The sequence below is a fragment of the Epinephelus fuscoguttatus genome, linkage group LG1 (genome assembly GCF_011397635.1).
Source record: "Epinephelus fuscoguttatus linkage group LG1, E.fuscoguttatus.final_Chr_v1".
Classification (NCBI taxonomy): Eukaryota; Metazoa; Chordata; class Actinopteri; order Perciformes; family Serranidae; genus Epinephelus; species Epinephelus fuscoguttatus.
Window position 1 is genome coordinate 8,928,233 of NC_064752.1, and position 16,093 is coordinate 8,944,325.

The following is a 16,093-nucleotide window of genomic DNA, read 5'->3' on the forward strand; positions in this document are numbered from 1 at the left end:
TATTTATTCAGTTTTGGGAAATCACGATGTCTAGAAAGCATCAGCTAGCAGCAGCAGCAAAGCTAACATCAGGATGTCATCTGTTAAAAGCCTCCCGTTGTCGGATACGACATGAAACTGCTCCAGTTAGCTCAATCATGTTGTAACTAAGACATCCGCTGGAAAAAATATTTTTTTCACAGGCCATTTAGTGAGTTATTACAGACACCGCTATCGGCTAACGGCGTCCCTACGTCGCCCCGGTCAAAATGATTGTGCAACGATTACGTCACATCCAGAGGCAGCCCATAACTTCACAGGAACCTTCCTCGTACTCCACTCAGTGGAGACACGGCGGTTGAGAGGGCCGAACGAGAGGACGTTCCTGTAGTAGTTCCTGCCCCCCAAATAGTACCAGGAAATTCTTCAGTGGAAACGGGCCTTATAAAGCTGTTGACAGGTAACGTTGAACTAAAAACAAGGTACATTATTACTTTTTTTATTACAAATTTTTGATCCATGGAGTTTTATATTTGTAAAACTTTCCTCAAGCTGAAAAAAAAGCTTGCAGGCAGAGCCCATGGGAGAAACACTATTGCACAAATTCATGACACGAAAGTGAATCCGGAAGCTAGAAACTTTTTTAACATATGCACCAGGCGGGCAACTCCTCTGGAATGCATTGGCGCCATCTTGCCATCCAGTATCTATGTACCAATGGGTGACGTTACAGTAGCTATGTCCAATTATTTTTACAGTCTATGGTCAACACCAGTCCCTCGAAGGATTTCATGACCACAGATGTCGGGCAATGGGCCTGTCAGGCACATGCACAGAGACTACAGGTCTTTTTGGCCTCTGACTAGATAAGTACCCTTTTTGCAAGACATGTCGTTTGAATGAGTTTTTCAAATTTTATATCTTAGTTTTTTTCAAATTTGGCTCATGATATCAATTCTCAATGAAAAGCTGTTGTAACGTTCAACAACTGCATTTGAGTTCTACTTCTGTGAGGCCGCATGAGCCACCCTCAACTGCCATTATCACAACCACCACAGTTAACGTACACAAATCAAGCATCTTGCGGAGCAGCATCCACATCTCTCTCACCTGCCGTCATTGGTCACAGCCAGCCATGCAACGATAGTGTTTGCCCTAAAAGCCCAGATACATCAAATCGACTTCACAGAACTAATGGAAACAAGAGCTGACTGTTGCATAGCCTCACATCGCCTGTGTCTTGGCCAAAAATTACACATGATCACACGGAAAAAATTCAGCTGGCGGCCAACCAGCACATATGTTTTGCGCAAGCAGGCTGCGGTATATCTGTATCCGTCATTCAGAAAGGGAAACCAGAACACCGACATGATGCTAGTTAGCCAATTAGCATATTAACAACACAGTCCAATGTTGAAACAGTTTAATTACTGACCTACTGCATTGACAATACAAGTTACATGTTTTTAGATGATAAATACATTTATTGTTATCATTAAAAAACCTTTCACCTTACACCCCAACACCCTTGCAGTTATTGTAGCTTTGAGATGCAACACTGAAGACTGCACAAGCCATGTTACACTCACGCGAAGAGGCAACATAACGTTCCAAAGTTAGGCAAAATTTTTGCGAGTGGCATTGCCATTTTTCAAAATGGAGTATTTCTATATTTTTGCTGATTGGTGTCCCTAAACTATAGACTGAAATGGTGATAGATAAAGAGTACTTTAAGGTGGGATGGGTGTGGATGAGGGACCCAATTCAGAACATTTTGTCCCCCTGTCCAAAATTTCTAATGGTTGGCTTGAATAGAAATATTTTCATTTTAAATGTTTATCAGCTGGTCACAAGACACCTTGTACTTCACTAAAAAGTAAATTCTCTGTCTGTGACCTCAAGGTTTTAAGTTTCTACATCACACTGGTTAAATCGGGTGTCAAACTCTGCACATAAATCATTCTGCACAGTGAGAAGCTTTAATTTAAACTTTATTACCCAACAACATTTAAAACATGATTTTAATGATTAAAACTGTTACAAAGAAGGAAAGCTTGCTGTCTAATTTGTCTTTGGGGAGCTATCGACTCATTAATGCATTGTAACTGTTAATCTGCTCTATTCTATCTGCATTTCCACTAACAAAGACCACACCAATAAGATAAAGATTTCGTATAGTTTATTGTGTATGATGGAAAGGGTGAAGGGATGAGGATCGAGGGATGAGGGTCGAGGGCCGAAGGGATGAAGGGATGAACGGTTGAAGGATATAGGGATGAGGGTCAAGGGCTACCTGGAGAAAAGGATAGAGAGGTCAGATAAAGGATCAAGGGGTGAAGGGAGAGGCAAGAAGCGACGAGGGGTGAAGTGATAAGGGGTGAAGCGATGGGAGGGTCGAGGGATGAAGGCTGGTGGTTGCAGGCGAGGGTGATGATAGATGTGTTGGGTCGAAGGCAGGAACGCAGGAGAGATCCTGGGAGTGAGACTGAATAGGGAAGTTGTTTCTTCGTGAGCTCGGCTTCGGGTAGAGCCCCCTCTGGTTCCTGCATGCAGAAAGGAGCAGAGAAAAAGATGTAAGAGGCGAGAAGGAATTGCGTGGATGGGATGTGAGAAATGTGTCAAAGAGAAAGGGAATGCATCAGGTGTGCTTAAATACAATAACAGTTTGTTTTACTTGTGTGTTTCCTGTTGTACGAATTAAATGAGCAATGGCTACTTGAGAGATTTTCCTTAATACGTATTAAATGAGCATTGGTAGAAGGAACCTGAGATTTTTTACTGTTCGCCAAACAAACAAACAACATTTGTTTCCTCTAATTGCATTTGACAATTGGTAACTTAAAAGTTGAAACCATACAACCTGGCTCCCTGTTAGTGGGAGATTATGGTACTAGCTGCTTCCCTCGAGGGAGTGGAGACTCCGTGATGTCACAGACTGCAATCCTAGCATGGATGTCTCTCGCGAAATGTCACTCTAATGCTTTTAGTTGCCTGTGTAATGCACTTTGAATTGCCTGTTTGTTATATCAATAAAGATGTTTTGCCTTGAAACACATTAATCTTTGATTCCAGTTGGATTTTCTGGGTTTTATTTCATTGTCTCATTGGTACCTGCCCCCATCAATGCAGCCCCCTACACTGTTTCAGCGCCTGAGTGTTTTCAGTCTGAATCTGAGCTAAGTGATGATCATTAAAGACTGTGATTGATCAGATTGAGAAGACTGTAATATAATTGCATTGTGTTCAGAATGCGAACTGAAATTAAATCAAAATGCCTTTTGATGAAATAGTTCAGTTTGTGTCACTGAGGTCAACCTGAGGTTGTTCTGGTGGCGTTTATATGGGGCTTCAGCTCCACCTCCACAGGGTAGTGGTCACTGATGCTTTGCGCCTGGGAAACAAATAAAGTTTGAATGATGACATGTCTCCTTTAAAATACAGCAAGTACTCAATGACTTCACACTGAAGATGAGCCTCACTTCTTCATCAGTCAGTCTGAACGCTCTCTGGAAGTTGAAGGGCTTGGCTGACCCGGGGACGACGGCTTTCAGCATGGTCTGTCCGAACACCACGATCCTGTTGGCAGGACATGCTTCACAACCTTTAAAAACACTTAAACAAGGCACAAATCCACTCAGACAACAGTCCTGAGATGTGAGCTACCTGTCGTAGGTGTGGTCATTTCTGTTACTAGTCGTCGTGTCAGCATCATCGCCTATCAGCCAATGATAAGGAGGAGAGCAGATGCGGCTCCTACTCAGCCTTTCCTCGGAGAGATAATGTCCATCTGCATTAAAATCCCCCAAAATCATAATGTTCTGCAAAAGAAATAACAACACAACCATAATCATGATAAAACAAATCCATGTGTGCAGAAACATTTGAGAGGGGTGACCATCCCTATTGTTAGCAAAATGAGTCCCCGTTAACCTGCCTTCCATCCAGTCGCTCTGACCCAGACCTACAACCAATGATTTATTGAGAATTAACATGTTTCGATAGAACGTTTTTATTTTAACGTTTTTATTTTATTTTTTATTGTAGCAGTGCTTTAGCCGATGAGGAAACTCACAGACCAACAGGGGTCCATCCACCTTGTTAAAAAATAACAATCAAAAACCAATCGCATATTAACTATTAATTTTACAATACTTTACATTCTTTATACATTCCCAACTCACAGTAGTCCTCCATCTTTTCCTCACTGCTTTAACCACATCGTCCACAGCGTCCAGCTCTCTCTCTGCATCCTCTGGTTTGGTGTGGACAGGGATCAGTGCCAGCCTCTTGACGACTGGAAGCACAAACACACAAAGTAAGACAAACAAACACAAAAACACACGCGCATACTCAGGGCCGGACTGGGACAAAAATTCAGGGAGTCATACATCCACCCAGGCCACGCAATCCACACATTACATGCTCACGTGCACACGGACACACATATGGGCTAAGTAATCACCAAAGCTCATTATTCCATACTGACAGTCACACAACAACTCCATTAAACACAACTGTAACAGCAACCCTACTCATAGTCCTCCAGTCCAGTGCTTTTCTCTTCCCTACCCTCACCAAATGTGCCCCTCAATAAACCAGGACTTCTATATGAATGGGTGTTATGCTGAACTAAACAACATGACTGTATTATCTTGTCAGCAAATCATTTTGATGTCAGCTTAATAATCAATATGGCAACACCCATATTCAATGCAACAGTAAAACAAGTAAAAATATAAGTCAGCAGCAGCTTCAACTTATCTGATCTTATTTCAGTAACATTAGATATGAAAACTTTTGAACTTAGACAGGTAAGAGCCTATCCACAAGAGGGGTCCCCAAACTGTTCAGCCTGCGCTGCTCTGTACAAAATGGAACCAAATGGACCCTTACAGGTTAATTTGGCTCTTATAGCTTATCATCAATCATTTGTCTGGCTTCGGGTCGGTCCCCATCCTCCCCGGACCTCACGTTGAGAATAACCAGTTTTCTTCCCTTTCTATGTCAACTTACTTGTTGCAGCATCGTCATTTGACGTCACGCTGCTACTGGGGGCTGGGGGGGCTTAATCTCTCTCCCGTTCAGCTCCACCTTTCGTCTTTTTGCGGTCTATTGTAACGGCACTGCTGAGCTGCAGAGCTCCTACTGCACAGCCTGCACACACAGGCACACATACACACCCTCTGCTCTCTGCTCCACCTGACTCTCCACAACCAAGCTGCTTTCAGTTTACAGGCGTGCTGATTTGGGCGCGGGCGGAAAGCGAAACAAAGGCCCAATTCCAATCCGATCCCTTACAGACTCACTGACTTAGAGGCGCGTTCATGTGAAGTGCGTGAGTGTGTGAGGGCTGTCCCATTGTCAAATCGTCAAGTCAGTAAGTCAGTGAGTGAGCCCTTTATGCCCCCTTACCGTAGGTCAGCATCGATGCGGACTTACTCAGATATGCAAACAGTAACGTTATGGAAGAAGAGCGAAAAAACAGATAGATAAACAATGAAACATCACATTAACAAGGATTTAAGATGGTACATAACAACACATGAAGTCAGAGGAATACCAGTGGTTATATTCCACACACAAAGAATATCTATCTATATCTATATATATAGATATCTATATAGCCTAGTAGATATCTATCTATCTATCTATCGATATATATAGATATATATTCTTTGTGTGTGGAATATATGATGACAATAACCGATAAATGATCACGCCCAGAGCCGCCAATGTTAACAACATTTTGTAGAGAGGGGGATAAGTGCTGTCCCATTCCTATTTGTAGCATCCGGAGCCCTTTCAGACTCTCAGAGTCAATCACTTACAGCTGACGTCAGTTAAGTCAGTGAGGGTTCAGGGCTTGAGAGGCCGTTTACACGTTGCCAGCTATTTTCATAAACGGACATTTCACCGTCTCCGTTTTCAAAAAGATGTTCGTTTACATTTACCCGTGTATATATACACAAGAGCATGTCAAACCTGTAGGTGGCAGTATAACGAGAAGCTCAAGCCTTCCATGTATCCATTGTCACCATAGCAACACAGGTCACACTTTTGACACAGGCGCAATTTACGGCGCATACTGTGACGTCGGCTGCCTATAACTCCGTTTATCTCCGTTTATCTCAGTTTACATGCAAACGCGCAACCGGAGTTTTCCAAAAATCTCCACTCTGGCCGGAGTTTTTAGAAAGACTCGTTTTCAGAGGAGAAATCTCCGTTTGCGTGTAAACGAAGGGCACAAACGAAGGAAGATGTCTCCGTTTATCAAAATCACCGTGTACGTGTAAACGGCCTCTCAGTCTTTAGGGGCCGGATTGGAATTGGGCCAAACTAATCACGTCTTGAATCTTCAAAAAAAAAAAAAACCCCGTTTTGACCAATCGTCGTGACAAATGCTGACAAGCACCTATCATTTCTGCCAGCTGGCACGGTCACCTGCGCTGCACAGCATGCACTGCAGAGCGCGCCTGAAAAACAAAAAACAAGACAGCCCCCCCCCCCCGTTGCACAAAGCTAGGGCATTTTTTATTTATTACTAGCGGTAAATAACTGTTTGTAAGCTAACTGTGATTTTACCGCCTGTTTATCAAGATCACAAGATCTCACGAGAACTTGTTTTCTGAAACAGACAGGGCTCAAACAAAGTTAATTTTCTCTTGATCTGTGCGGATGAAAAAATGCAGTTTTAGTGTCAGAAGATGTGTGGCTTGTGGAAAATGAACCCAATATTTACTTTAGTGACTACAGGGCGAAAGAATTGACCATAAATTGTGATCACGTTCATTTTCCTCATTGACGACAATACATTCAGAGCTGCGGGGGCGTGGCGCTGACGTCACTGAATCAGGAAGTGAGCTGAGTGGGGTATCTCGCTTCATCCAATATCTCTGATCTAACCTAATTCCAACTTTAAAATAAAAACCAAGTCTTAACCTTAAAACAACCTGAAGTTTGTCCCACACTGAGGATCAGTCAAAATGTCGTCACATTCACCTTCACATCTAAAACTGGTATTGGTCCTCACAAAGATATGTGTGTGCAAGACAGACACACACATGGGTACCTGTTGTAGGACTCTTGAACTGCAGAATGAAAGGCTCTCTTGCGAGCACGTCCACAGCTTCATCTTCTGTATCATCTTCATAATTGTCATCTTCTTCATAATCTTCTTCTTCCTCTTCTTCTTCATCATCGTCATCTTCTTCATCCTCATATTCACCATCGTCATTTTCTTCATCCTCATATTCACCATCGTCATTTTCTTCATCCTCATATTCATCGTCATCTTCTTCATCCTCATATTCACCATCGTCATCTTCTTTATTCTCATATTCATCATCTTCTTCTTCATCCTCATATTCTTCGCCATGTTCATAATCTTCATCCTCTTCTTCTTCTTCTTCTTCTTCTTCATACTGGTAAGAGTTGATCATTTTCACCTGATCCTTTCTGAGACACACACAAACACATGCACAGTATCAGTCCCTGTAAATAGACAGAACATAACATCCATCCATTTTGGAGGGTCACGGGGGCGCCGGAGCCTATCCCAGCTGACACTGGGCGAGAGGCAGGGTTCACCCTGGACAGGTCACCAGACTATCACAGGGCTGACACATAGAGACAGACAACCATTCACACTCACATTCACACCTACGGACAATTTAGAGTCACCAATTAACCTGCATGTCTTTGGACTGTGGGAGGAAGCTGGAGCACCTGGAGGAAACCCACGCTGACACGGGGAGAACATGCAAACTCTGCACCCTTCCCTTTGGGGATTGAAACAGGAACCCTCTTGCTGTGAGGCGACAGTGCTAACCACTACACCACTGTGCCGCCCTACAACATAACATCCATAATTTCAGTATCATTTTTGCAGATGTACTTAATACCTCTGTCACCTTTTTTTGCATTTAGATCTTTGCTTTGTCATGTATTTCTTATCTAGCAGGATCTCTGAAAACTATGTGAAGGATTTCAACTAAACTTTGTGGAAAGCTGTGTGAGGTAACTGGTCCAATAGCACCATCATGTGGTCATGATAAAGAATGCACCGTTCTTTGGATGGCCACTTTAGTCTGGCTCCAGTCCCCACAGACCCCCACGTTAAAATGCCCAAATTTACAGCAGAAATAAACATTTTTACAACCTGGTACAAAAAAGGTCTATATTGTTAATTTCCCCCTTTATGATAAGTGTATTGGGTGAATTTTTATATAGCCCTCTCCAAAATGTCAAGCTTGAGGCTTTAAAGAGGGAGCCCACAAGCCAGTGGGTGATGCCATTGTGACTTTGTTAAATTGCTTAATACAGTCTATGATCCTGAACTGTTCAGGTGCTATTCATAACACACACTATCCTAAAACTAAACAAGAACAAAATGTTGGACTCCATGGGAAAGGACCCACTCCTAATGTAGATATAAACAGCTCATTCTAAGGTGAGAAAAACACCACTATTTCCAGGTGATTATACACTAATGAAAACACAGTTATGAATATCTTATTCTATTTATGCCATTTATCCCCTTAAATCCTACAAACTTGACCTTTAACTTACTCTAAATTTTGCACACTATCAATTTTGATACAGATCCAGAGGCAGGTTACATTTTCAAACAATATTTTCTTTTCTTTTAAATGTGTTACTAAATAAGCAGGTCTTGTATTTGGCTTTTATTCACAGTGAATTATTCACTTCATACCTGTAGAAGAAAACAAACTTCTCCCTGTAGGAGCCTCGTCCCAGAGGTTCGCTGCACTTCATTTCGTACGGATGTTGCACGTTATCTCTGTCAGAAAACAGAAACAACTGAAACTGAGTCATCACAAGATCACAACATCGGTAAATTATGTTTTTCCCCACATCCTAATGTTATTCATGAGATTCTATAGTTATGTTTATTGAAAAATTATATTCGATCTGCATAGCAAAACAAATACCAGCACCCTCTCCCATTTGTTCCATGAGTCTCTGTCACTCTAATTATTCTCTCATTTCTGTTACTGACATTTCTGAAAAGTTGAAACATGTTCCTCAGCTTTTTTTATTCATATTTGAAGAAAACTATTTGTCCACTCTAATAATTTTAAGAAAGACTAAGATCTGCAACAAAGCTATGTCTGAATTACAAAATTTACAATGTGTAAAAAGTGTGAATACAATAAAACAAAAAATCTTCCAGTAAGATAAAAGCTCAGTGCAATGCAGACCTGTAGCAAATAGCCAGGGGGGCTTACTTTTTAGGCTAATGTAAGGGCAAAAAATTATTACTGACAGACATCTATCTTTTACACAAAACTAGGTCCCTGAGGAAAGCAAAACAAATATTGTCTGATGCCAGGGGATGACTGGGGTCGGACAATATTTGTTTTGCTTTCCTCAGGGACCCAGGACTTTTTAATTCTGCCTGTCCTACATCTGGGCATACAACGGCCATTGGCCTTTTAAATAATGGATGATTTTTTTTAGCCTTTTTTAGGCCATTTTAAGGTGTATTGCACACACTGTGGTCACTTTACCTTTTTATGTTTTTTACTATTTATTGTTATTCTCTATTGTATTTTGTGGATTGCTTATTTGAACTGTAATTGTCATTGTTATTTCTATTGTTCTGCTGCTGGCTGCACCATAAATTGCCCCTCGGGGACAATAAAGATATCTTGAACTTGAACTTGGGTTAACACCACAGATCAGTCTAAAACATCTTTGTGGAGCTGGAACCACAATGGGCCATTTTGGTGTGCTAGTAATACATCTTAGTGGAATGCAGCCCTTACTAATGTGTTTAATTACACCTGCATGTCAAAATACCTGCCATTTTTTTTAATTTAAAAATGCTCCAGATATCTCTTCAGTTACATGGAGCCTATTGGGGTCCCTAATGGCTGCAGTCGCACGCCGGCTTCCAGAGACGGAAGCTGGAATGCAATTTCTGAGTTGACTTTACAATAAATAATTGGTTATGACAAACGCAAACATTATCTGAAGCAACATGAAAAAATTCTGAGTAGGGCATTACTATCCTAATATGTCTTATTTTGCACTTTATGCTACTTCAAAGTTAGTTCTATACTATACTGTACTATTTTACTGTGCAAAGATGCCCCAGAGGAATCACTGAGAATTTACGTAGAAAGCTCACTCGTGGTCGTTGAGGGCTCCGAGGAACTTGTCCATGGCCTTACCAGTTGCATCTATCACCTCCAACATCACCACCACACTGTACCGGGACACAATCTGCAAGAAAAACAGCCAACATACACACTAATAACTGAAGTAATGAGATATGGTCTAATTAATCATTAAACACAACAAAAATAAGAATACAACACAATATAACTTTTCTCAGCAGAAATTTTGAGTTGTCAGATTTGGAGAAACACAGCTGTTACTAATGCCATTAACGAAGCTCCCCAGTAAACCATGACACTGTGACAGTGAGCCAGCATGAACAATCAACCCAGCTGCGAGAGTAAATGTTGGTAGTGTATGTTTCTGCAAACCACGGATACATTACATCTGTACATTATCATGTAGCGCATATATTGAAACTTCACATTTGGACACTGCAGTGGTTAACATGTCGTTATTTTTAGGCACAAATACCACTTGCTAATGGTTCGGAAAATATCATATTTTTGCTCAAAACACCCACTTTCAGTGACACAGTACCCACCAGAAATGCAGAGATGACTCACTAAAAAACAACTGGTGTTGTTGTTTACTGGTCTCGACTAGCGGTCTGCAGCAGTCTACACTTTCCCACATACATCCCATTAATGAAGCAAGTTCATATATATGAAATCAGGACCATAGGTCACTTTAGAAATGTTGATATGATACATACTAAATACACAAAGGTAACGTATCCATGGTTTGCAGAAATGTACAATGCCAACATTTTCTTCTGGTGACTGAGCTGCAACAGTAAGCCTGAAATTGAAACAGCTAAATGGATTTCATCAATCAATATTAATATCTGAGACAAAGAACCAAACACAGTAATATTATTACAGTATTTCTGACTGTCTAAGTATCATCTATGTAGTGTTTTTGAACAATATTTAGTGTGTCATTAAATCTGCCTCGCTGTCATAAAGTGTCAAATAAAAACCAAATGTTTGTTTCCGTGATGATCAAACAAACTCTGAAACTGAATGTGTTCATCACATCTCTGAGCTACATATAAACAGCTCCCTATTAACACACCATACCGTACAAGCATCACAAAAAAGTGAAACAAAATTACTCATCATGATGATCAGAGGTTTGACTGTGGTCACACACACTGAATTACCTTGATAAGATTTTCCCTCACAAATGGGTTGTTGACTTTTTTCCATCCCAGCTGTTTGACATTGAAGGCTGCGATCTTCATTGTGACTATAAAAACAAAATGTACATTATTTTAAAGGTTTAAACATAACAGCCATCATGCTACTGATTTTGTGGGGGGTAATAAATCATGAGAGGGAAATGTGAAATAGAAGAAATGAGACAGCAGATAGAGAGCGGAAGTGAAAGCAGAAGAGCCACAGCTCACCTGAAAGCATCAGACAGCAGGTCATTTTCTATATTTTAGTATATGTTTATTGACTATTAATTAGAAAACTGTGCACATAATTCACACAGCAGGGTGGTGAGTTCAGTGTTTCCACAAGATTAAAGGCATAAAGCAGAGAATATAGTCTGTTGTCAGGAAACATTCAGTGGAGAGGAAATATATATTAATGATGAGGAAAATATTACTTCCAGAAACAAAACTTTTTCAGGAACAGATCTGAAACTTCTGCAACTTCTTTTAGCCAACTTCTCTGCTCATTTTCCTTTATTATACATTCATTAATACATGTACGTACGTACTTAAAAAATGGTTGTCAAAACCACAAAAATACCGAGGCATGCAGTTTCGACATGTAGTCTTCGACATGTAGTCTTCATCAGGGCATAAAACCCCTGATGAAGACTATATGTTGTAACGCGCAGGCGTTAAGCCAGTTTAATAAAGGCTTTTTAATTTTTGTAAAATGTTGACTTGCACATATCTCCAGGATCTCCCAAAACATCAGAACTCACCACCTCCACCCAGAGAAGAGGACATTATTTTAATCTTTTTATTCAAAAGGTGTAAAAGTGCAAGACTGAAGATCACCTCAAATCTGTAATAACCTGCTGAGCGAACTCAGACTTGCATAAAATCAATCAATCATCAATATTTAACATATAAAACCTGAACATCATCATGTTTTCATCACTGCATTGTCAGTTTGGTTTCCCACCAAATGATATTGCATCATACAATGGAAAACAAAACCGAGTATAAAGTCAGTACAGCTGAAGAGCTGCTAAATTAACACTTGAAGTGCTGAAAGTTTTTTTTAGTCACTAAAAAGCAGAAAACTAGTAAGAAACAAAGAAACTCACCAGTGTTTGTGAGATGAGTAAGAATAAATCAACAAAACCGCAGCAGAGGTTGTTTCTTTGTCAGCTGACTGATGATCGCTGCTCTGCTCTGCAGAGAGCAGCCTGAATTAACCCTGAGATACAGGAAGTGTCTCAGCCTGCCAAAAAGGGTTGGTAGGCAAACAGATTCAATTCATGCCGTTCAGTTGCTAGGGGGCTATATTATTTTTCTTTCCCGCCTCAACTGTAAGCGACAGAGGGATGTAACTCAGTAAAACCTGAACAGAAGAAGTATTTTGAGGAAGCCTACTTGTACTCTACTCAAATATTTTGTTTTTCTGCTTCTTTATACGTCTTCTCCACCACGTTTCACAAGGAAATATTGTATCTTCTGATCAAGTTGTTAAGCTTATAACATACAGTCCATTGTAAGATTAAACCAGCCTTTTAGACTTTTCACCTCCTAATTATTCAGCTGTGTCTCCTTGTCATGTTTCAGATGTCTCTCTGGGGTGTTGGCAGTTCATCCCTCTCTAAACTTCTATACGTACATCAGAGCTTAGTTTCTTCTTCTTCCAGTCTCTCATTAATCATCTCACAAGCCCTCAGATTTATCTGGTGCACCTTTGGAAGGACCTGACCCCTAGGTTGGGAACCCCTGGACAAAATTAACAGCATTAAACTGGCACCACCTTAATTTAGCTACAGCAGTGACATGCTGCTCTGACATTCATACATTATTACTACCAAAACAAGGGCACATTTTTCTCCAGAACAAAACCTTTTACTTTTGATAGGTTAAGTACTTTTGCTGATAATACTGTTGCACTTTAACGATTTGTTGTCAGAGTGTCAGATGGTCAGTGAGTCATATAAAAAATGGTGGATAAAAATCGGCGGGAAGAAACCCTCCAACACCACCCCCATCCACACGCAGGGTTACTGAATATTTCCATGACCTTGCAGGAAGAGAGGAAGCTCCTCCTTCGGATGTTTGAAACAACCGGACTGATCCTGTTCCTTTTTTCACTGTCAGATCAGAAAAACAACCGAAACTTCAAATTAATAACCAGATGTTACTCTGCACTTATGAATCACTCAGTCTGTGAGCAGCTGAATAAAATTAAAGAACTTAAAAATCCTCATATATTATAAAATGTTCAGATGTTTTTATGTAAGCTACATCTGTTGTCTCTCTATATCTGTCAAATAAATGAAATGAAATGGAGTAGAATAATAAAGTAACTCAAGATTGTAATCACAGGAGTACTTGAGTAAATGAAAATTAGTTACTTTTCCTCCCCTCACCACCACCTCCCCCAACAACACCATCAGGACCTGTTGTGGAAACCAGTGTGGTTACAGCTCTGCATAGAGTTTCTCTTTTCATGTCTTCAGACTGAAATCACACAATGGTGAAAGGAAACCAGTGACTCACAGTCTCCTGACTCGTGCTGTGTATTTCACTGATAAAACTAAACATGAGCAGACATCATAAATATATCATTTCACCTGATATCTGAAGTGGGTTGTTTTACAGCTGTGCAGGTTAAAATTTCACATTATGGCCAAATAAAAGCTGTGATGACAGAGCTGGGTTCTTCGTTAACTTGCAAAGTGCAGCTCATTGATAGCTGGCTCATGGCCCAGATGTTTCACTGTGAACCACAAACATGAAGTCATTTTTGAAAGACAAAGGGCTTTCTCAGATTGAGAATAAAAGAGGTTTGATATAGATATTATTACCTCTGCTGAGACTGGTATGTTTTGGTTCATTTTGTTTGGTTGTGAGCAGGAATACAGAAAAACTACTGGCTCGATTTTCATGGGGAAAGTGTTAAGCGTGGGCCAAAAGAGAACCTTTTAAATACTGGGGCGGATCTGAATATTAAGGAGGATACAGAAATTATTTTTCACTTTTGTTAACATTATGAGATATGGCATTTGGCCTTGGCAGACATTCACATTATGCTCACCTTATCGCCTTTATTAGAATGACAACAGTGTAGAAATGGCTGAGAGTGGTCGAGGGGTATGACATGCTATAAAGGTCCCAAAGCTAAAATCAAACCCAGGATGTTGAAGTTGTATCATGGCATGCACTGTAACCACTCAGCTATCCAGGACTCCTTCAGTACCCCAGATGAGAACATGCAGGCTGAGAAACCATGATGAAAGTTTACTTCTGAAAGTCACACCAACAGATCACAGTGAAGAGTTACCTGTTCCTATACATGATAAAATATACAGAATGCAGTTTGAGATACTGTGAGGGAAAAGAAATAAACTCCTCTAAAAGATTCTGGCTGTTTAAAGAGGAGTCAGAACATCCATCCATTTTCATGTGCTTATCCGAGGCCGGGTCACGGAGGCAGCAGGCTGAGCAAAGCACCCCAGACGTCCCTCTTCCCAGTGAAGTTTTCCAGCTCCTCCTGAGGGAATCCGAGGTGTTCCCAGGTCAGATGGGATATGTAGTCCCTCCAGCGTGCTCTGGGTCTGCCCCAGGGCCTCCTACCAGTGGTAGAAGTCGGAACATTTGGCATTTAATTTGACATTAAAGTAGACATTTTTAATTTGAACATTAAAAGTTATTAAATGATGAACTGCAGAATTCACTGTGCCGAAAACTGCGAATGTAACTAAAACTGCTTTTAAGAGATTTTAGTGAGGTTTCATTTAAAAAACAGCTTCTGATTAATTAGAGTGTTGATGATGCCCAAAATTCACAGTTTGGTACATTTTCAGTTCTGCAGGGGTGAAAAAAGTAGAAAAATTATCTTCAATCGAGGCACTCAAGTGCTGACATATTATCAATAAGATAATATAAGTAACAAAAACAAACACAAATATCAGTCATGCTCCATCATAATACTCAGGGAGGGGGGTGATATGACACATGGATGATTGCGTCGCGGTTTCGGTCTCGGTTTCAGATAATCGTTTTACGATCTCTTCTAAGTCAGCGGGGGGGGGGTACCTCAAAAATCCAGCACCAACATCACTCGTAGTCTGACCACATTCACTGTTAATATCTAATATTTAACAGAGATCAAATTGTGGACACATAACAGAGCAAAAATACAGGAACATACTGACCTATGTGTAGAGCTCGTTTAAAAATCCTGGTAAAAGTATAAATACTATAACCCTGTTTTACTTCGTTCAGTGCCCATCATGTGAATGGAAGCTTTCAGTTGGACAAAATGGCACCAGACTCCACAGGTGGGTAGTATACCCATACTTTTGAACGTTTTGGTGGCATCTTGGCATGCTGAACTACCAACTCCGTCAAATACACCACATCACAAAATGCATGGGTGGTAACTGCTGCAGTAGTGGACCAATTACACGTCACGTTAAATTGATGAACGCTTGCGGTGACTGGCTGTGAACAAAACCATAGAAAAAAGTCTAGGCTATTTCAGTCGATACTTTAAAGGTGTCAAGTACCGATATCCAGCCCTACATGTGCATGCTGGGAGGGTTCCCAACACACCCTCAGTAGCTCACGTCAGTGTAATCACATGATCAGCACTCAGTGGACCAGTACAGAGTGCAGTGAATTTCCAGCACAGAGCTTTTATTTTGAAGTGCTGTTTCCTGCCGTGGAGTGAGTGACTAACAAACAACTCCTTGACAGAGACTGCAAATGAGCTCAACGACATCGCCAAATGCAAGTATGACGCTGAATATATTAAAC

General features: G+C 40.7%; 1 protein-coding gene across 2 annotated transcripts; it reads right to left on the bottom strand.

Moving 5' to 3' along the window:
- Positions 1-2,141: 2,141 nt before the first annotated feature.
- On the bottom strand, positions 2,142-12,527 carry LOC125890132 (deoxyribonuclease-1-like). Of its 2 annotated transcripts, none has more exons than XM_049578621.1 (10): positions 12,415-12,527; positions 11,288-11,373; positions 10,133-10,227; positions 8,693-8,779; positions 7,049-7,434; positions 4,161-4,273; positions 3,643-3,797; positions 3,459-3,555; positions 3,295-3,370; positions 2,142-2,522 (listed from the first exon to the last, which is right to left on the bottom strand). In XM_049578621.1, the coding sequence occupies exons 2-10, from the start codon at positions 11,366-11,368 to the stop codon at positions 2,269-2,271; spliced, it is 1,344 nt and encodes a 447-aa protein (XP_049434578.1). In that variant the 5' UTR covers positions 11,369-11,373; positions 12,415-12,527; the 3' UTR covers positions 2,142-2,268. The 2 variants fall into 2 exon arrangements, with proteins under 2 accessions (XP_049434578.1, XP_049434588.1); XM_049578631.1 differs by having other exon boundaries at positions 2,386-2,522; positions 3,255-3,370.
- Between the last annotated feature and the right edge of the window lie 3,566 nt (positions 12,528-16,093).